General features: G+C 44.3%; 1 protein-coding gene across 2 annotated transcripts in view; it reads left to right on the top strand.

The window, feature by feature from the left end:
• Window positions 1–21,563, top strand: part of MAML3 (mastermind like transcriptional coactivator 3) — a 251,874-nt gene that overhangs the window by 143,817 nt on the left and 86,494 nt on the right. For both annotated transcript variants that reach the window (XM_037397463.1, XM_037397474.1), the window contains exon 2: window positions 15,366–16,856. In XM_037397463.1, coding sequence (XP_037253360.1) covers window positions 15,366–16,856 — 1,491 coding nt within the window. The remainder of the gene's footprint in view (window positions 1–15,365; window positions 16,857–21,563) is intronic.

A 21,563-nucleotide genomic window follows, 5' to 3' on the forward strand; every position in this document is an offset into this window, starting at 1 on the left:
GTGTTATCATCAAAATGTTCAAAACTAGAACATTCAAAAACTGGTAGAGGGAGGGTTCTGTTTGGTTTTTTTTTTAGTAAAAAGCTTCTAAGTAGCTTTTCTTCTGCAGGCGGTATGGGTATAAGAACAATTGTACTGGGCCATATCAAAGGGGCATTTAGCCCAGTGTCCTTTCTGCAGTTGAAGTCAGTAAGCACAGTGTAGGAAACAGAGCAGGCACAGAGCTGGCCTTCCCTGGCATATCTTCCGGCCATCGCAGGTGTAAAAACCACTTGCTGAGCCCATCTGTAAGCAGTTTGCTCCTGCAGCCCTGTGCATATGCAAAGAAGGTTTCTTGTTCCTGAAGGGTGAGGTGAAAATGAGGAGGCCAAGGAACAGATGCAGCAGAAACTTCTTGCTTGCACTGTGGATGGGGGCAAGTTATGCAAATTCCTCTCATCGGCAGTAGCTGGAATTCCTGGAGCGCCCCTAGGCATTGTTTCCTTTCATGTTTTTCGTGAGTTTGAGAATTGCTGGACGAGGTGGATGCCCAGCTCCAATTGACTTTTTGGAGAAACTGCTAATGAGGTCATTTTTCCTTGTGGCTTTTTCCAAGACCTGTAAACACCAGCAGAGCTGGGAAGAGAGCAGACAGATAAATGGGGAGAGCCTGATCGCAGAATATAAATGTGCTGAGGGTGAGAGCAGGAAGAGGCCCTGTAACTGTCAGAAGGAAGGCTAATGCTTTAGAGCCACTTTGCCTTCTGCAGCCATATAACTTATGTGTGAGGCTGTGAGAGCTAAACTATGAAAATACGGGAAATGGTGACAGCAGAGGAAAAAAGATGGGACTGTGCCAGGGGGGAGCAAATGTTCCCAACCTGCCTGATGCACATTTCACACCCAGCTACCTGAAGCCTCCCGTCACTGCAGAGAGCTGCTGCCGCTGCTGCTAGCTTGCCACTTGTCTGTCATAGCCTCCTCTGATGGCTGCTGCCACCCAGATGAGAGCTTCAGGGGTCCGGCAGAGCTATGGGAAATCAGAGGAGGCAGCGACCACTTACAGCTCTTAGCCCCTTGCAGGGCAGCAGCATGAGAGCAGCTTTGTCCCCAGGGATGCCTGCCTGCATGCCTTTACTAAGAGATACCGAAGTGTAAGCCAGGAATGCCAGAGCGCACAGGCTCTCTGCAGCCCTGCTGTGCTGAGACCAAGAGGCAAATCTGCGTGGTTCTGTGGTTTAGTTTGAAACCTTGTGGTTTGAACCTCTGCTAGACAGTGGCTGCGTGGAGAGATGGCGTTCCCAAGAGAGGTGCTGTGCCCTGCTGTGTTCCCCCTGCAGCTCCTTAGCGAGCCTTTCACCCAGTAGCCATTTAGTAGCTTGCTGTCTGGTAACATTTCAAGGCCCTGTACAGGGAGGATATCCTTGGGTAGCGTATGCTGCTGTACAGAGGAGAACACTTGAGGGGGAACATACCTGCTCTAGTTTCAGGCATTGCAGTCTTTCCTCATTAGCAGGGAGAGGAGAAGGCTGCCGCTACTTTACTGATGAGTCAGGAAAATCCTCATGGTTTGCAGTGTTGAATGCTTCTAATAGGATCATTGTGGGTCTGAATTTGGAGTTTGGCAATACCAGACAGCTTTGGTTTTGGGGGAAAAAAAAAAAAAAAAAAAAAAAAAGGTGACTTCATGTCCCAGACATTACTGAGACCATGGTCTCCTGCAAATCCTGCAACCCTCATGAACCAAAATACACAAGGTTGGTTCTTGGCCTGGTGTCTTCCACCTGGCATTGAAAAATGTCAGTCTTGGGCAGCTGTGCATTTTAAAGCCGGGCCCTTAATGCAATTCTGAAATATGCTAATTGCCAGTCTTTTGTTTTCATTTGACAGTTTTGAAAAGCTTAGAAGAAAGAGGGAAAAATACAGGAGTATTGTAAATAGCCCTAGGAAAAACCTCAACCTGCTGCCCATGTAATTTCCTTTAAAAACAAACTTTCATACTGTGGGAAGCTTTATCACACAGCAGATTTGCACACAATCCTATATACCTGATATCTACATGATTTTCCATCATTTCTTAAGTATGCCTGCTCATTGTTAAAGTTGTTACTAAGGTTACTACAACTGTTATTTAAGAAGGAAGAACTGCTTGTTTACCACAAAGCTTGTCTATATTTCCCTGCTATCTGTGCATCTAATTAAAAATACTTTTTTTTTCTTCTCTACACATACTTTGCTTAGACCATCATGGTTATAACATTACTATTTATCTGGATTTAAACTCACAGCCCCTCCTGCTACCTCTCTTCTTATCTTTTCCTCTTTTAAAAAATCCAGAAGTGATTAAGCATGTAAGTTACTAAGCAAGAACCTGGAGCTGCACAACCTTCTTTCCCTTGGCGCTACAAGAAAGTAAGACTCTTTCCAAGAGCAAATGTAATATCATAATTATAGGCCAAACTATGAAGATTTTAAGCTTTTTTCTTAGAGTTTAGTGGGACAAAACTGAAGCCTCTGGAAATGAAACTGGGGGAAAGACCTGACCTAATGCAGACAGAAATCTTTATTAAACACAGATGTCAACAGCAGTAGTATGTAATTAGTGCCCTAATTGTGACTGGGCAAATAACGTTGGTGGCTTGGGAAGGGTCCAGGCATCTGACTCTGGATTCCTCTCTTTGAACTAGTTACCAAGGCTCCCTTTAAGGTCAGTGAAAAGAAAAAGACACTTTAGAGCATGATTTATCTCATTCCTATCTCAGCCTGGTATATGGGATGTGAATGGCATCCTTAAGACTGGAATGAATCGACTTGTTCTTGCCTGCAACTTTCTTAGGGTGCCTACAGGAGTTTCCAGGCTCTTTCTGTCCTGTTCATAGCTGCCCCCCCCCCCCCCCCCCCCCCGCCTTTATTTTTCCTGAATAAAAAAAAAGAAAGAGAAGCAAAAGCACCTATTGATCTGAGAAGATATAAGGTATTTTGTATTCCCATTGGCTTGGGCACAGGATTTGGGAGATTTGAGTCCAATTCTAACCCTGCCACTGACTTCATATACAGCATTAGGCAAGCTTCCTGCTCTGTTTTCTGAAGTGAAATTCAGAGGTTTAATATATGTTTGCACCTGAGTGACAGACACCATTTAAGCCCTAAGTAGTGATTTCTGGAGGTTTTTTGACACACAAATAGTTTTTTTTCTTTTTACATTCAGCTCGCCTCTGTTTTCCTCTGAGACCGAAATCCACATAATTCTGGTAGTAGCCCAAGAGTACTTTATATCCAGACTAACAAATTAAAAGTGCCTTAGTACTAGGTGGCTCATCACTCCTCTAACAGGAGAAAAAGGTGGGAATGAGAAGTCTTTTAAGAAGGAAAATCAGATTAGTGAAAGCCCATTATATGAAGGCACAGCTGGCTTATGGTGCATTTCTATGGCTTATCTAACAGCAAACTATGTTTTGTGCTTTGTACCTCCAAGGGGGTTAGGAAAGAACTGTAGTGTTCTCAGTGACTCAGTCTTACCTACAGCATCTAACAATAGCAAATGGTTTTTTGTCATCTTGTGTTTGACGCTTTGTTAGAGGCACAAGCTCTCAGTGGTGAATGAGGCTTGAAGTCTAAATTCAATTTGAATTAGCTGCTGCTTAATATGCATAGATTGCTGAGATGAAAACCCATGTGAGTATCATGGGCAGCAACTACATGTGCATGTGTGCACATGTGTGGAAAATGCAGGGAATTTTTTTGCCAGTGAAAGGAAAAAGTAAAAAACCAACCACCTGTGTTGTGTACAGTCAGCATGTGCAGACCTGGGTAACATTATGAGTTGCGGTTCCTTTCCTTGGAGGGCTGTTTTCAAAATACAGAGATAGATAAAAATGCCTGATAGTACTCTGGTGTGTGGCCACGACTGGAATTTGACCAGTTTATCAGAGCACTGACCACTTTTCTCCTGGTCATCTTTTTGGTTGTATGGAGACATCTCAAAGCCTCGCATACCTTTGGGATTTTGACAAACTTTCCCACCGTTGCTGCAATGGGTTCAACCCCCCAGCAGCTAGCAGCTTGGAGAATTTTCCTGCAGACAGGCTGCTGCTGCTGTACTCTGGGGCACTGATGCTTTAGACAAGCTTTGCGTAGAACTAAACACCTTTATACATAGATGGCTTGAGAAGGTAGAGGTGTGGTTTTCCCCTAAAAGCTGATGCTTTTTCAAAAGCATTCAGTGATAAGATACTCTGATGATAAGGTATCTGCAAACTTCATGTAACAGCTTCAGGAGGAGGATGGATCAGGCAAGCATGGGATGGGATGTCCATTCTCAAGAGTCTGGTTACTGCTGAGGAGGGCCCTTCCCAATCTGTCAGTGTCATTCATTGAGACTGAGCATGGGCCTTTTTTTTCTTGATGTCACTGAGACATCACCAGAAGGAAGGCTCTAGGCCAGATGATTTTACAGTTACTGCTGGCATCAGATCCTGGAAACCACCTTTTCTAGGTGCCTCGCAGCCCATTCCCCAACAGCAGACAGATACCGCACCCATGCCCATGCTGGGCGTCATTATCACACAACCAGCAAATGTGCATTCGCACTGTTGAGGAAGGTACTGGGAACACGGGGAGAAACGGTCCATGCTGCCCGCGGGAAGGGCATGAAAGCTGGGAGCAAACAGTATGAATTGCTTAGGCAAATTTCCCACAGCTGCTGTCTTTCCTAGGTGCCCCAGGTATGTGCAGGCAGCAAAGAGATTCACCAGTTTGCAACGAAGTGCATCCTTTTTAGGATCTGTCCTTTGGGGGAAGCATGGAGCCAAATGCCCATATGCAGATCAGCTACACTGTGTATGTATATTCAGACTAGCAATGGGAGAGAGCAAGAGTTTTGTCCTGGGTTGGAGACAGCTGCTGTAGATGAAGTAAGGAAGGTAAGACCTGAGCGAAGGTCTTTGGTCTGATGGTGGTGTTTGTTGCACAGACCATTCTTTCTATTTTAGGTTGCTTGGGTTACTCTGTGTGAGGCATGTGCGTAAATACTGTGCTGAAACCAGGGCCCTGGTTTCCTTAGAATCTCTTTTCCTCTTTACCCTTCATCAGTAGGCTTGAATAGTACAGTTGCAGTTTACCCCACACAGCAGGTCCAGCCTTGGGGACTCTGTGACTGATAATTGCTGAGATTTGGGAGACCAGACACATACTTTTTCATTGGTTGTTGTTGTGTGCCTTTGTGGGACCCAGGGTCAGCTTGAGGGGAAGGTATTGAGGCAACAAAGAAGTAAAGTTTGTATGTTTTGCTTGCCCATATTTAGGGCAAAACTGCTATTCAGTGCTGCCTGGCCTTTAGCCCATGGCAAACAGCTCTCACACTGTGCTCAGAGTAATTCAGAACATGTCTGGGGCATCCTGTACAATCCTTTGACTCCCTGAGTCTTCACAGATCCTCAATGTTCCTGCCTTACCACCACCCCCCACCCCCCCTTCAGTGCTGGCTATAACTTGTATTGAAAGCAAAAAGGGTATGTAAAGAAGAATTGTTCTATCAGACCTAGTGACTGTTTCTGAAGGAATTCTGGTGCAGAGGAAGTGATCTTATCAATGGACCTCGAAATCCTGATGAATTTAACAGGAGCTGAGGGCTTCAGCACCTCTCATGATTGGGCTATGGATTTTGTACAGGAGTCTTTCAAAACTGCTGCTGCGTGCATTCTTTTAAATAGATATGCAAAGGCAAGGCAAACAAGCAGTTCTAGCATTGCTTTTCTTTCCTAGAGATGGATCAAACTGATTGTGCTGATCAGGGAACTGTTTGGATGAAGGAAAAAGCCAGATCTATTTTGGATGTTTCTGACATCTTTTCTATTTTAGAATTTTTAGTTAGTTGTTTGGATTTTTTTATGGTCTATAGCCTAGCACAATTCTACTTACAAACTCACCTGTCCTGTGCTTATTTTATTTTTTTCCTTTCCCCAAAAGACGTGGCTCAGGAGTATAATGAGAATGAGGACTTTGAAAAAATATAAGTATTAATTCATTAGCATGCAAAAGATTGATTTTCCTCCCCCCCATGCTTGGGTCTCCTTTGCAATGCCTACTGCACTGTTAATTGTTTAACCTGTACTTAGATAACCTACACTCCTTTAAAAGTATTTGCCCTTGGAAAGAAATCTTCAGGTCACCTATGTCCTCAGACAAGCTGCACAGTCAGGCGCAGGGGACACCTGGGGAAGGCGAGGCATGCTTATGGAGACAAGCTCTGGAATGAATTCACTGTTTTGTTTGCAGCACAGTATAACTTGTCCTGTTGTTGATTCACAAGATTATTTTTTTTTTTATGTGTTAGTTGTGGAAATTGGTTAATTCTGATCTTAAAATTATTTTCAAATAGGAGTTTCCTTTATGATGATGTTATCCCAAGAGGGTGACTAAAATGTGTGGGCTTGAACAGGTACCGTGTATAGACTATCTGGCTCTTATTTCCTTCCTTTTCTGATTACATCAAGCACTTTGCTTTGAAAAGTGTGAACTTGAACTTAGTCATGTTGAAGAATCCCTGAAATTACTTACCTCACATTAATGTGAGAAACTGGAAGGTGCTACTTCATGCAACTGTGGAATCAAGTAGCTATGTTGGCATGAGGTAGTGTTTGTTGGGAGTTAACACCAGTGAAATGAATGGGAGATAGCGATACCCCTTCTGAGTTCAGCCTTCTGACAGCCTTCTTCTAGAGACCGTACACTAGGCAGCTTTGGTAATAAAAGAGGTTGAATAGAGGCTCATAGTCCATGGAAACCGACGGTGTCACTGGAGGAGTATTGTCATGCCTCCATCATCCCTATCTCTTCCAGCTCCTCCTTCATCCAAGAATATTCTGGAGCATTATATTATATATGTAGATTGTGACATGGTGCGGTACTTTGCATGCGACTGGAAGATAATTTGCTTGCTCTAAGCATAGGAATGGCTTTTGCCTTACAGCAGTTAGGCAAGATTTTTAGTCTGTCAGTTCTGAAGTCATAAACAGAGCTCATATCCTACCAGCACCTTAATGATGAAGGAAAGGAGAGGCTGTGTCAGAGAGCTGCTGGCTGTGTCAGAGAGCTGCTGCTCCTTTGCAGAGCATAAGAATGCTTTCGTGTCCGAAATGCCCCTTCACTGGGTAGGCAGGGTGCCCACCCCCGTGCTTCACTAGCTTGCTACAACTTGTGCCTATCCAAGGATGGATCGGGGCAAGATTTGCTCCAGGAGACTGTTTCTAATGTCACATACGCAGTTTAAAGAGCTAGTGTGTAGTGAATGAGTAGCTACGGTGCGTGTGCTGGATATGTTGCTTTGCTGCTTCTTAGCTTGAAATACAAGAGGTTCCCGTGTTTCTTTTCTATCCTGATTTGCAGTTCTTCAGGAGGTTCAGCTTTAATAATCTGCAGTGTCTGCTTTTTGTCATTAGCTTCTCTCCTGTCCAGATACAAAGCAGATTGGGAACGTTTTCAAAGGGTGAAGATTTATCAGCGCAACTCCCAGACAAGTCAATTAGAGGCTGCCTGACTAAATCCTCATAACGCTCTTTGAAAATGTAACTCCTGCGGTCTGCAAGGACAGTTGCAGGGAGCTTGTAGCTCTGCTGTTCGGTGTGAGAGACAGGAGTAAGCACTGCCAGCGAAGTAGTTTAGGTCTCAGGCTCTTAGCACCTTCATTTTGCACAAACAGGAATGCTGGCACTCCCTAAGTGATGAGGTTACTGCTTTGCCAGTGTTTACTTTACTGGGCTAAAGAAGGATTAAATTGGGTGGACCTGAAAAGGAAGAAGCCATGTAGATCCTACACTTGGGCAGGAAGGCTGTTTGACAGCATTTCATCCATGAAATAATTTGTGCTCTTGAAGTCCAGTTAAACTTGCCAATAATTTTGTATTAAGAAAATGAATTGCATCCATTGCCTGTGCTTTACTCAACAGCTTCCCCAGGGACCCTGCATGCCAAATCTCCGCAGAAGCATGTCATTTAGTGTCTTTGTATTCAGATTTTAGTTGGAGTTGTGTAGAGGGAAAGACAGAAGTTGCGAAAGAAAAATATTTTATAAAGGCAAACTGGAACTGATATATGATATATGCACTTAGGCTTCAGAAGGATCACACTTTCCCCAGCCTGTTCTAGACACATACAATTTGAGCAGCATACTTGGTATTTTTTTGTATATATTTCTCCACTAATCTTTGTACAGTTTCTTCACTCCTGCATCCCTCACTAGCTAGGCATTCTCCAACAGCATTCATTTCTACAGCAGAAAATGTCTTTCTGGCAGCAATGTGATGGGGTGGTTTAAAAGACTGCAGTAAACATCAGTTAAGATATATATGCTTATCTTTTTTATTTTGATGAAATTAATATGCACAGAGCTGGAAGTTCTGTTATCACATGACCTGAGCAACAGAAGTATGAAATTTCTTCAGTCTGTGATAATGAGATGGATTTGAGCCATGGGAGAAGCTACCTCTCTTTCTCTCCATCTCTCCAGAAATGTCTCCTTCCCTTCTCTTGCTCATCCCTCTCTCAGAGCTCTGATGAAAGCTCATGCCAGTTCTTGCTTTTCATCAGCATCCTTACCTGGCTGACTGAGGGCAGGTAGAGTCATGGCATTTCCCTGGTTTGACTTCGCCAGTGCTGTTGCTGTTTTGCTCTCATCCAGTGCCTTTTTTGTTACCCTTCTTCCCTGTCCTCCGCTTGACCTCCCAGCATGATCCAGTTCCTGCTGGTGGCTGGGAGCCTGACAGCTGGCTGGGGCAGGCAGCTCCGGTGAGGACCCTGCACACCGCTGTGCTGCTGCTTTGCATCCAGACAGCCCCTACTCTCTACTCTGGCTGCTTGAGAAAACAATCCTTCCTGTCTAACCAGCCTGGCTACAACGCAAAGAAGTGGCTTTTTCCTCACTGTTAGCTCTTTCAGGTTTAACTGGTGCCCTGAGCATCTTTTTCTTCTTATCATGAATGGGAGTAGGTTTGTTCTTCTGTCGGCTGCTTGTGAAAATAAGGGTGATGACAGAGACCCCGTCAGCCCTTAGCAGCTTGGGTAACAGGCAAAGGTTTGGCCTCCTTTGTGAGGCAGAGGTTACTCTGTGAGCCTGCGGAGTTGAGCAGGGTTATTGGGTAGGTTGGCAGATCGAGATTTTACCAACTTCAGACAGATTTCACAATGTGAATTTCCTGCGTATTTGAGATATTGCCCTGGCCAACAAGAACTGGGCAGGCAGGCGCAGCATGGAAGAGCACAGCATGTACTTCAAGTGAGCAGTTGTGATCCAAAATCAATTTGCTACGTCAGGCTTCATCCTGTGAGTTAGCAGGCATCGGTGCAGTGCTTTCAGCAGTGTGAGGAAATTCAAGTAGCAGGGGAGTGGTTTGATGCGAGAAATACTTTCATGTGTTGGAAGCAGTGGTATGTAACCCACCTCTGCTTTGCTTGGCCACTTGTCTGAGTTCAGCTCCGACTCGGCTTTCGAAAGGCTGTCCTGTGCTCCTCACCATCTCTGCGTGACATCTGCAGCCAATGACATTCAGAGACCACTGTGGACGTGAGGGACTTCAGGCACTGATCACCAGATATGGTTGTACCTCGGACTGTGGCACCCTTTGGCACTGTTGACTTTTTAGTGGCAGTCTGAGAAGTGGTACAGCAAGGAAGGATGTGCAAGAAATGAGAATCCTTTCAAATATTGAAGCTGAACTGCTGGCACGCAATTGGCAATACTGATTATTCCTTATTGATCTCAGATAAGGTCGTTATAGTCATTACATCTTTGCTTAGAAGAGCTGTCACGTCAAATCCAGTTGCTTAGTGTCACTTCACAGCAACTCCTGGGACACTCGATACATCGTTGTTAGGAGTTGAGTGCAGCACACGAGGTTAAGGAGAGAACTTGGAGGCGGCTGAACTGGGATGGTGTTAGGCAGAGCTCGTGGTGAGCACTCCCTGTCAGAGGCAGAGGGGTCAAGATCTATCTGGAAAAGTTCTGGGAGTGGAAGGGAGAATAAAGGTGAGGCAAGCTCAGGAACACCTGGAAGAAGAGGTGCTAAGCCAGACAGACCGATGGGAGGGAGAGTAGAAGTCCTGCAGGAAGGGCCAGGATGAGTCATTGCCATGGAAGGGAACTCTGAAGCCCATCTGAACACGGATGGCTGGTGGGCCAGATTGTGATTCAACGTGAGGAATGGAAAAGATCAATTTCTATTTTTAACAGGAAGAGTCATAGAAGAGCGGTATGGAGAATACGATAACCCTTGTCTTTTGTAAACATGCATATTCTGTGAGGAATATGGACTTTGGGCTTTGGCTGGTTTCTCTTCTTTCCCACGGGAAACAAAGATAGCTACGGAGCAAGGTGCGTCCCAGTACAGCTGGGGAGCATGCATGCCAGACCTTTAACAATTGTGGCCCTTGCCTCTTATTGAAGTGCTGGAGCTGCCTTAACAAGATGAAGGTCAGCAGCAACATGTCCACTATGTAGCTGATGCACAAAAGCATCTAAGTGACCCCATCCTTCTTGGCTGTGGGCTCAGAGATCATCTGGCCACTGAGTGGAAGCGGACCTGTGTTAGACCCTGTAAATCGTGCTCAGCCTCAGCTCAGGCAAAAAGAGAATTTAGCCTCTCTGCTTCCCTGTTTCGTGCTTCCACCCCACTCCCCACCCCCCCTTTTTTTTTTCCTAAAGAGCAATGAAAGGACTAAGCTGCCGCCACAGCCCTGGTCACTCCCCATGGATGAGTGGAACAGCCGCCCACTGAAGGCAGCACGATGGTGGAGGATGGGCCCGCAAGTGGCTCGGCTGTTGCTATAACAACAGCACCTCAGTCTCATTTCTTTTGAAAAATGAATTGCTGCTGGTGGGATGAAGCGGAGCAGCTTCTCCCGCAGATGAAAGCTCTGCCGACAGCCTCAACACTCTCTTGTTCATGTATTGGGTCTGTCATGACATGTCCGAGCAGCTCTGCCAAAAATTTCAGGATGGGGTTGGATTAGACCATTTGGGTCCACGTGTGTCTGCATGTTTGCAAGCACAGCCTCTGTGCCCCCCTGCCTCTCCCCCAGTCAAGAGCCATCTAAAAAGCCAGCTTGCCAAAGTCTGACCTTTTCTTGCTCTACAGCTAGAGTTTCTCCAAAGGCACATAAAGACTAGTGAGTTCGGCCTCACACTCTTCTTCTTGGAGGGTAGAAACCTGCTGTGAAATGCAGATCCATTGGCCAAATGTTTTGTATGAATAAAGCTGAAGGGCTATGCAGCTGGCAAGGGTGTTATTTTAACATTTTTGTTTTCGTTTTGTTTTATTTTACTATTTTTCCTTTTTTATTTTACGCATGAAGAGTCTTCTGCTCCTAGATATAAATCTGCAAGCTGCTGCTAATATCTTCATGATACATACTGTATATCACATGTACAAGCTATGTACTGCTACTTAGAAGAAGAGGGAAGGTACTTTACAGGAGAATATTTCACTTCAGGCATCGTTTTTACAGAGGGAAGGGGAAGTTCTAGGGTTTTATTCTTGGACACTGTGGAGTCCTGGTGGTGGTAAACTGTTTGCCAGTATATGGTCAGCATATGTGTCAGCATATGATATTCAAGCCATCCAATAGCTGACATGGTGATTGGGAATGAAATCAAGATACGAAAATGAACGGTTGCATTGAAATAATTTGATAAGAATATCTCTGTGTTGTACCCCAAAATCAGGAGATGCATCTATTGTTATGGCTCCCAACCTCTCCAAAATGCTGAAGCCAAGGTTCTTCCCCATCTGCAAAGGTTGTATCTAGCATGTTGCCTTCAAATAAACCTTTCATGATATGTTTATGTCTACCTACAGTTTTTCAATGAGCAAACAAAGAAAATAAAAATATTGGGTTTTTTCTAGTGCCTGTTAACCCCCCAAATCATAGAAGCTCTGAAGGAGAATAATGTGGAGCTACAAACTTAGAATAGGCTTCATTTTGTTTTCATTTGCAACAAGACTCAATTTATGTATGTTTGATATTTGATGGAAAATAGTTTCCATGTTAAAGCTTCTTTTTGTTGTAATGCATGATAAACATGATTATTAATATTTATATACTGGGCCTGCTTGTACTTTCACTAAAGTCGTTGTATATTTGTATGGGGGACATCCAAGTTTTAGCACACAATAAAACTTCAGGAGCTGATATTTTTAGGACCGGTTATTTGTCACTACACTTGATAGTTTTCTTTTGGTAAACGTTCATGTATAAATAAGGTGATGAATTCAGAATAAATTGGTCGATGTTGTGAAACCCGGAAGTGTGAAATGATGTGGAAGTGTATCACGCTATAAGGGTTACTTTCAAACTGTTGTGAAAGGAATGGGCGTGAGTTCTCTTGTATTTCCCAGGAGATAATTGCTCTCACTAATCCCTAACTTGTCATTAAGACATTTGTTTTCCCTGTCTTTTCCTTATATGAACTTTTCTTCAGGACTAGAAGCCTATCACCAGGTCCTTTGGTATGACTGTTCTTTAGCCCAGCATTTAGCAAATATGAACTTGGGGCAAAGGGGCATCGCAAGTTTGGGACATTTCTTCGACCCCTGCTTTTGCATGTGCATGTCCATCGAACTTGGTCTTGAGTCACATGCTGTTAGGTGACTCTTTTTCTGATGTGGAAGGCAAACAGGGATAGTCACTTCGTAGTGAGACGGGTTAGGAGGTGAAATGGGCAGTGATTTCAGCTGTAAATTGTGTGAGTGGCCCATCAGGGGTGACATTTACATATGCTATTTTAAGCTGTTATATCAACTGTGTTTCTTACCCCCTGGGTTTGAGGACAGATTGTGCTCTTGTTTTCCTTGCTCTGAAGAAAGGCAACCTGGAAGTGACTGTGCTGCCGTACTTGTGAAGCGGTGCCATTACCACGTCTGTGTCGTCCTTTCCTCATCTCTGGGGTCTGAACCAGGGTTATATAAAGATCAGTAAAACAAGCTCAGTGGCTCAGCTGTAGTCTTCTGCCGCAGCCAGTTACACCGGTCAAAAAGCAGCAGGGAGCTGTAGTGCCATACGGTGGTGTTCAGCTTAACATAGGTTTTTAGGGGAGGGAAGCAGCGGAGGCGAGAGCCATATCATAAGCCTCCTTGTGGGATCTGATTTTTCTCCTTCACGCTAGTCCTGGGTGTCGACTTACCTTCCACATTGCTGTTAACTGTCACAGATGAGGCAATTACCACCCCTGGGCAAGCGCCTCCTGCTAGTGGCACGGAGAGATGGAAAGCTGATGCCTCTGCTTTGGGGCTCCGTGCTCTGCAGCCTAGTGTGCTCCTGCAGACCACGGCTCGTTAACCTGACTGCCAGGCTTTAATCAAGAGAGCGCTAGCGTGGTGTGTGCTCCTGCCTGCATCTGCCACCACGTGCAGGACCTCATCCTGGGCATCAGTGGAGCTCATGGGGGCAAGAGCTGCTGCAGTCAGGTGAGGGGAGAAGAGTTGGAGCCCAGTGATGGGGGCTCACACATGCAGTGGGACATCCTGACGCACACCCTACTGCAGGTGGGTTCCCCATTGCAGCCTGTAGCGCAGGGAGAAGAGCTTCTTGGTGCAAACCGCTGGCCTTGCTGTTTCCTGGCCCTCAGAAACCAGGGGTGGGGAAGGGCTCAGGGTAAGCTCCTGTGGAGCTGCGCAGGAGGTGCCCAGCCAAGCAGTGGTCTGTGTGGCAGAGGCTGTGGTCACAGAGCAGCCAGTCTGTGCAGCACCACAGAAGCCAAGAGAAGAAGGAATTTTAGCCTGTGGGGGGCTTGGCCCATACTGGCTTTGTGCAGATGGAACAGGCAGCGAAGTTTCAGGCACGAAATGCCAACAGAGACCCACTGGTGACTCTGAGCTGTGTGTTAATCATGTTGCCACATAGAAGAGCTCTTCTGCATTTACAAATCAAGGAGTTGACGGCCTGCTTAAGGACTCCTAGACTTGCTGTTTGCTGTTCTGCATTGTTACAAAGGTCACATCTCTGCAGAGGGCCACCACGTAGCTTAGCGTCCCATGCGTGGTCAGCTGGCACTGCAGCAATGCGTGCATCAGCCGTGTCCGTCTGCATTGCATGCTGAAGAGGCCAGCAGGCCTGAAGGGCAGGAGAAAGGCACAGCCTTCGCAGAACTGCTCCCTCTAAAATGGGGATGAGATATGGATTTGCTTGCCTGTCTTACACGCGGCGTGAAAGGGGAACCAGCCCTCTGGGATGGGAGAAATAAATGGGATCTGGATTGTGGGAAGAAAGAAGGTTGAAGACCTCTAGGTTAGGGAAGGGGTGGGAGCTATGTGTCTGGGGCTTTCATACCAGTAAAAATACTTTAAAAATTGATAAAATCTTTCAGTATTTCATTTTCTATTGTTCTATTATCAAGGATGCAAGTGTGTCCTGAAGGCGTTCGCTAGAGCTGTGACCTCTTTGCTTCCTCCCCTCCCCACTATTGTTTTTTGCCTTAACCTAAGAGGGATGCTTTTTTTAGCCCGGTACATAAACGAAGGACTTCATGTTTGGTGTGATAGGAGAAGACTGTAGGTTGTTACAGTGCTTTAATATGCTTCTTTTAACCTGAGTTAAAGCTTGCATAAATACATTTTATTTTATAGCTTTCTTATATTCAAATTTAATTACTTTCCCGGAGACTTGTTTTGCTATCATTTCTGTTAGGTATTTATCTTTTACGTTAGCTCCTAGCACACAGGTTGTTGCCTTTTTTTAGTTACTTGTCTGAGTTAACATCATGCAAAGCACCTTCTATTTTTTAGGGTTGGATGTATTTTTCTCCTCACTTAAAACTGATTCTCAATATGTTTTGTAGTGAAGAACAGAGGACTAATCAAATGAAACTATGTTAATGAATTCTCTCAAAAAAATTTAGTGTCAATAACGCGTTTCAATACAAGAAGTAAATCAATTGGATTGCAGGTATTTTTCAAGAAGCTTCTAGAAAGTTCCAACAAAAAGATTTTCAGAGTAAATAGTAAATTTTAGTGATTCCTTTTTTTTGGTCCAATTTAAGACTCCTCGCTGTGTTAGGCGCTGTTTAAGTCTCATTAATATGTTGGCCACTAAAAAGTTGAATTAGTGAACTTACTCCACGAAATTCTGGTAGCTTGGAGAGCACAGACATATCTTACAGTTTTGCTGTCCTATTCAGAAGCAGGTTTGGTTTTGGGGGTTTTTTTGAGTGTTTCTTTCACATGGTTTTAGACAGTCTTCTCAAATTGATTAAGGCATAAGAATGAAATCAAAGAAACTTCCCAATCAGAGTTTGTCACTAGTAGGCTCGATGAGGAGTATCTGTCACAAAGCTTATCAGCACCATTTTTGTATCTGCAACTGCTTAATTTTTTTTCCCCCTCTTGTTTTTCTTTAAGCTTCAAGAGACGGTCAAAAGGAAGTTGGAAGGCGCACGTTCACCTCTCAATGGAGAACAGCAGAATGGAGTTTGTGACGGGAGCTTCTCTCCGACCAGCAAGCGGATACGGAAGGATGTTCCAGGCATCGAGGCAATCAACAGCTTGCCCAATAATTTGCCTTTGGCTGCTGTTTCTCCTCTTCACCAGCTCGACATGAAAGCTCCCCTGCCCCTGCAGAACAGTGGAACTCACGGTAGTGGTCTAGAAGACTTGGGTAAAAATGGTGGGCTTTCTGAGATAAAGCTCCCCGTTAATGGGTGCAATGAGCTAGACGATAGTTTTAACATCCTGCAGAACAAGGAGCTAAAGCAAGAGCCTTTGGATGACCCCAGCTGCATAGACACTTCTGAAACATCTCTTTCAAATCAGAACAAACTCTTCTCGGACATTAACCTGAATGATCAGGAGTGGCAGGAGCTAATAGATGAACTAGCAAACACCGTGCCAGAGGATGATATACAAGATTTGTTCAACGAAGACTTTGAGGAAAAGAAGGAGCCAGAATTCCCCAGGCCTGCCACGGAGACTCAGGAGAGCGCAAGCGTGAAAAGCGATCCATCTCATTCTCCATTCGCTCACGTCCCGTTAGGATCTCCCCAGGTGAGGCCTTCTTCTTCTGGTCCTCCATTTTCAAACGTCTCCACAGCCTCTAGCATAGCTTCTGCATCCAGCGCCCCGCCAGCCCCCCTCCCTGCCGGCTCACCAGCAAACTGTGTTGTTCAGTCACCTCAGACCCCCAGCCAGGCCCACACCCCGGGCCAGACGCAGGCGCGCTCTGGAAATGGCTACCTTATGAATCCAGCAGCAGCAGCTGTGGCGGGATCAGGGCCTGGGCCTGTGAATATGCCGAGCGCTGACTTGTCTCCAGCAGAGCAGCTCAAGCAAATGGCAGCCCAGCAGCAGCAAAGAGCTAAGCTCATGCAGCAGAAGCAGCAGCAGCAGCATCCAAATCAGCCCTCAAGCTGGTCACCAGTGGGCCCTCCATCTAGTCCGTATGGAGGACCCTTCAGTGCAGACAAACCAAATAGCCCAATGATGTATCCCCAAGCCTTTAACAACCAAAACCCAATAGTGCCTCCTATGGCAAACAATCCACAGAAGACCACAATTAATAACTACCTCCCTCAAAATCACATGAATATGATCAGTCAGCAGCCAAATAACCTGGGCACAAACTCCTTAAGCAAACAGCCCAACATGCTTTCTTACGGCAACACCAAACCTCTGACCCACTTCAGCGCTGAGCTGAGTCAGAGGATGACCCCACCGATGGCAAATCCCAGCAAGAACCCCATGATGCCGTACATCCAGCAGCCGCAATCCCAGCAGGCGCAGATGCAAGCTCAGATGACGCACCTGAGCGAGGAACAGAAACGCATGCTCATCATGAAGCAGAAAGGAATGATGAACCAGCCCATGGCATATGCAACACTTCCTTCCCTTGGTCAGGTAAGCTTGAATGCACAATGCATGGGCAACCAAAGGCTTAGCGTCTCTTTGTACAATTTCCTCCTCCCTCCTTCTCTTTCTCCTGGAAAGTATGGAATGTCATTGCAGACGCTTCTTGGACTTTGGACGTGGTGTCTTGATTATTTTAAGAAATTATGTTCTTAATGACTGAAATGATACTGCTTTATGCTTTAGAAATGTTGTTAAGTGTTTTTCTGAACTAGCAGTCTTTCCCTGTGCTTCTACTGATGAGTGCTGAGGGCCACTAAGGGAAGTTTTGTGTTGGAAGTCACTCCTCGGAGGGTTTGTTTCCTTTTTTTTATAATGTAAGACTTCATGGGTTTGAATCCTAAACCACTGCGTGGCTTCTACAGTGTAGCTAGCGTTGTAACAAAAAGACAGAGTGGTTGGCCCCTTCTTCTTGGGGCAGAGATTGAGCTGGCTTTGAACAGCACATTTGGCATTTTGGCTCAGGGAACAAAGGAAAGACGTTTGGGGTACTGAGTGCCTTTGGTTTGCACTGGAAGAAGTAGGCATAGCCGAATGTTTTTAGTGGCGCTTGAACCATGTGTGAAATGAAATGGTTTATTCTGGGACTTTGTAGCAGTCTTTAGCAGCCTCAAGTATTTTATTGTTATGAATCCATAATGTCTTTCAACAAGAGGCTAAAGCCATGTTGGCCTGAGTGACTTGGCGTAACGGTCTCACATGTATTCCATGCTAACCACTGGAGCAGCAGCTGCCAGGCTTGGGGATTGCTTTGGAAAGAATTGATGACCGATTTGAATAATGGTTATAGTAATGCCCTGTCGCCTCCTAAGTCAGCTGGGTATTCTTACTTGTGCAGCCCCTGTAAACATCCGCGCACTGTTGTCATGGAAAGGCTCGATAGCAAATGTTCCGAATGTTGTTTTAAGGGTTTTAAAAAGAATTCAAGTTGATAATCTGTTCACAAAGTAGGTGATGCCTTCGCCGAAGTTACGTGCCACCAAAACGTGTCAGGAATTCTGATATAATAGTTCACTAATAGTATTGTTGGTTGATAGTTTTGCTGTAACAGCTTTTTACCAAATTAGCCGTTTCCACACCACCTACAAGGAGTACTTCCTTCTGAGCCTGGTTTAACTGTGACTCACACTGCAATGCATGTAGCAATACAGCAACATTTGTCATTTCTTCAGCTTGTGGAGTTTGGGGATCCACCAATAGGAGGAGTAGGAGCTTTACCAGGCCAAAGCCCATCACGTATTATTTAAAATCAGTTGCAAAACAAATATTCATCTGCCTCCTGTTTTTGGTTCAGGGTGTATGGTGACAGCTCAAGGGTTTGTACCTTTATTTTAATTCTGCTTGCCTATTGCATTAGAAATCACTGGTCTAAAGCCTCTTCCTTTTGGGAAGACTTATGTAGAGGAATACTGCAGTAATGACATAAAACTCAGGCTGTAATCTGAGCTACAGACTTGTCAGGTTGCAACTGAGAGGCAGAGGATGTTTGATCACACTGTCTAATGCTTGATTGTTTCTTTTCTTTGTTTTTGTGAAATCTGTTGAACTTGGAGACCCTTCAAACATTTGAGGGGACAAACTGCCTTTGTGAAGGAGTTAATGTCATCTCTTCCATTTCCTGTGTTGAGAAATTCATGTTAATATCTCACTGCAGTTCTCCAGTGTGAACAATAAACCAAAGTTTCATATATCTAATCTCACTCAGTTCCTTTTTTTTTTTTTTAATGTAGGAAAAACTAGATATTTGGATACAAGTATTCTTCCGAAAACATGTCCAGATATTAATTTCTATGTCAAATGAAGAAGAAACTTAAGACAAAGCCATACCTTGTTGTATAATATGTGCAATTCACATTTATTGACCCAGTCAGGACTAGGGACTTATTGCTTGTGTGTAGATGAAGAAAGGTCCCTTTACTACTTGTGGAACCCACTTGCCTATGCTGAAGGGATTTTGTTTGGTGAGGAAAGTTGAAATAATAGATTTCTAGCTGTAATGTATTTCTTAATTACTTCCCTTCCTGTTTCCCTGAAAAGCATTTTTCTGTGGAAAATTGGAAAGCTTATTATTGTGGGATGTGCTTGCTGGAAACGGATTGTTTTTGCAAAGGTGGTAAAAACAATATGTTGATATTGTTGAGTTAAATCCAGACTGATGCAGATTATCTGATCCTGCTACTTAGTGCAGGATGCAGACAGTCAGACTTGCCAGAACATATATGGAAAATAAGGAGATTGCACACTTCAGTTTGAAATATATTTCTGAATGTGAAGTGAATGTATCTTTCTGTCAGTTTATAGTTTCTACTTTCATTGTAGTTTTGATTTTGCTACACAATTGTAAAAGTGTATGTGTTAAATGATCTTGAGGGTTTAACAAATGGCATTTAAGGGGGAAAAAATTCTAGATACTGCGTCTTATGGTTAGCACTGTCCATATATTTCTGTCAGGTGACCGTTACAGGGGCATATTTGAGAACCAAAAGATGATTTAGGGAACATCAGACATGTACAAAAACGCCTTGTCTTATTTTCAGTGTACTGCTGTAAAATTGATGTATGGCTGGTTGTGTGTATGCGTGCACACATGCACCGTGTACACTAATTAAACCCATGTTCTTCTGGGCCTAAGGTACTTCTGTTGCTAATAAGCAGAATTTTTACACGCACTCATTGCCTCAGTCATTGAGCATACTGTAGGGAGACACACCATTTTTTCAGTCCAGCTTGGACCTTGCAAGTGCTCTGTGGAGGTCAGTTCCCTGTCGCTGTCCTATTGGCGTGTCAGTGCTGGTGCTCAGGGCTTGTGTCCTGGCCTTGCTGAGCATCACTACGTACTTTTGTAAGCAGCGGTGAACAGCAAGAGAGAAAGCCGTGCCGTTCAATATCCATGTGAGCGATAGGACAAGCAGAGTGCTAAATCAGCAGCTTAGCTAGCAAAACTAGTATCCGACAAAGGTAGGGTTTCTCTAAAGTCTTTTCTACACTGTCGGTATTGAAAATTTTCCTGTCGCTTTGCTGTGCAGGTCCAGGACTGGTACTGGCACTGTGGTTGTGGCTCCCATCACGCTACTGCTGAACAACCCATATGCACTGAACCACCGTGTCCTCTATTTTATACTATAGCTTGTTCTTTTCAAAGGAGCACTGGATGGGGTATTTGTTGTTTTTTCCCAAAGCAGATACTGGTTTGGGGTTTTGAACCTGAAGGTAATTCTGACTGGTTTTTATGGAACTGACTGTTAAAACCAAGGTCAAATCCTCACCCATCTGTATTCAGCAAAAACCATGGTCAGATCCTGACCCATCTACCTTCAGCGAGGCTCCATCCTGCTACTAGTGTTCCCTTGTGCCCGACTGTTCCCCACTTGGTCAGGCGTGTACTTTGAAATCCCTGCTCTTTGCCTTGTCCCATGTACCCTGACCCTGATCTGCCCTAAAACCAGTTGTTAGTTTGTGAGTATGTGGCAGGTATTGCCCTTTAGCTTCTTGCTTTGTCTGGATGGTTCTTTCATTCTTACTTATCTGTGGCTATAGGCTAAAACCGCAAGTACAGATTTTCACTTGGGCTGGTAACTTGTTAGGTATTTGAGGGGGTAGAGGTCCTCTGCTATTCTGGTTCCCATGTGGTAGTAAAAGAAATTGATTTCATACCAAGATGGAACAGGGCCTTTGTTTAAGCTTTTTATGTGATATAAAAAATAAAAGCAAGCAAGCCTAAACCAACTTCCTCTCTCAAAACTTTGTTTAACCTAAAATGTTCCATTTAGGTTTTGAGGTGTGCGTAAGGTTTTATGGGAGGCACTTTTTTCTATTCATTTTTTCTATTTTATTTTCTTTAAACCAGAAAGTAATTTCAAATTGGGAAAAGTGAAAACATTTTCTTTGGAAAATATCAGAATCATTAATTGTGCCTTTTCTTGGTTCCAGCTGTTCAATATGAATGCGTAATGGTAAGAGAAAAAAGCAGCCCAGTGGAATAAATGTTGAATGGCTGAGACAGGATTTGACGTTTGGAGCCAAGTGAGGGAGGGAGAGTAATGAGAGGTCGAAACAAAACAGAATTTTCTGTGGGTGTAAGAAAAAGAAACCCTAGACTGCAGCTCTTTGCCTGCATGGGACTGTGAGGATGCTGCAATTATAGTTCCTATTGAAACCACTAGTTATGTTGTTTGAAATTGGAGGGATGTGAATGAAGAGGAGAAATGACACCATACTGGAAGAATATCTTCAAATTCTCTTTTCTGTCTTTTGTTTTAATCTTATCAATTTAAGATGTGTCATCTGCTCAGTCTGGTTTTGCATGTGAAGGATCAAGGGAGGGAGATCCGTGTCCAGAGAACATTTCCAAAATGTAATTGTCTTTGTCCTTTCTAAGTGAAAAGGTGTGTTTCTCACCGGAATTGTAAAAGAGATTTTACACTTTTTTGAAGGTTATCTTTGGGATAGTGAGAAAAAGAGATTGTTGATGTTCTGGGATTTGGCCTTTTTTAAAAGCCTACCTGAAAGTAAAGAAGAAAGTCTACAGATTTGTATTCATTGCATGAAAGTGTCACAGAAACGCAACTGTCTTACCAGATTTTAGGGCAGACAAGCTGGAATGGAAATAATGTCTGAGACTGTGAGGATGACTTGCTGAACAGCCTGTAGAGGTGTAGCGAATGCCTGTCTGTGCTGTGTTTGACTCGTAGCCACTGG

Source organism: Falco rusticolus, chromosome 1 (genome assembly GCF_015220075.1).
Source record: "Falco rusticolus isolate bFalRus1 chromosome 1, bFalRus1.pri, whole genome shotgun sequence".
Lineage (NCBI taxonomy): Eukaryota > Metazoa > Chordata > Aves > Falconiformes > Falconidae > Falco > Falco rusticolus.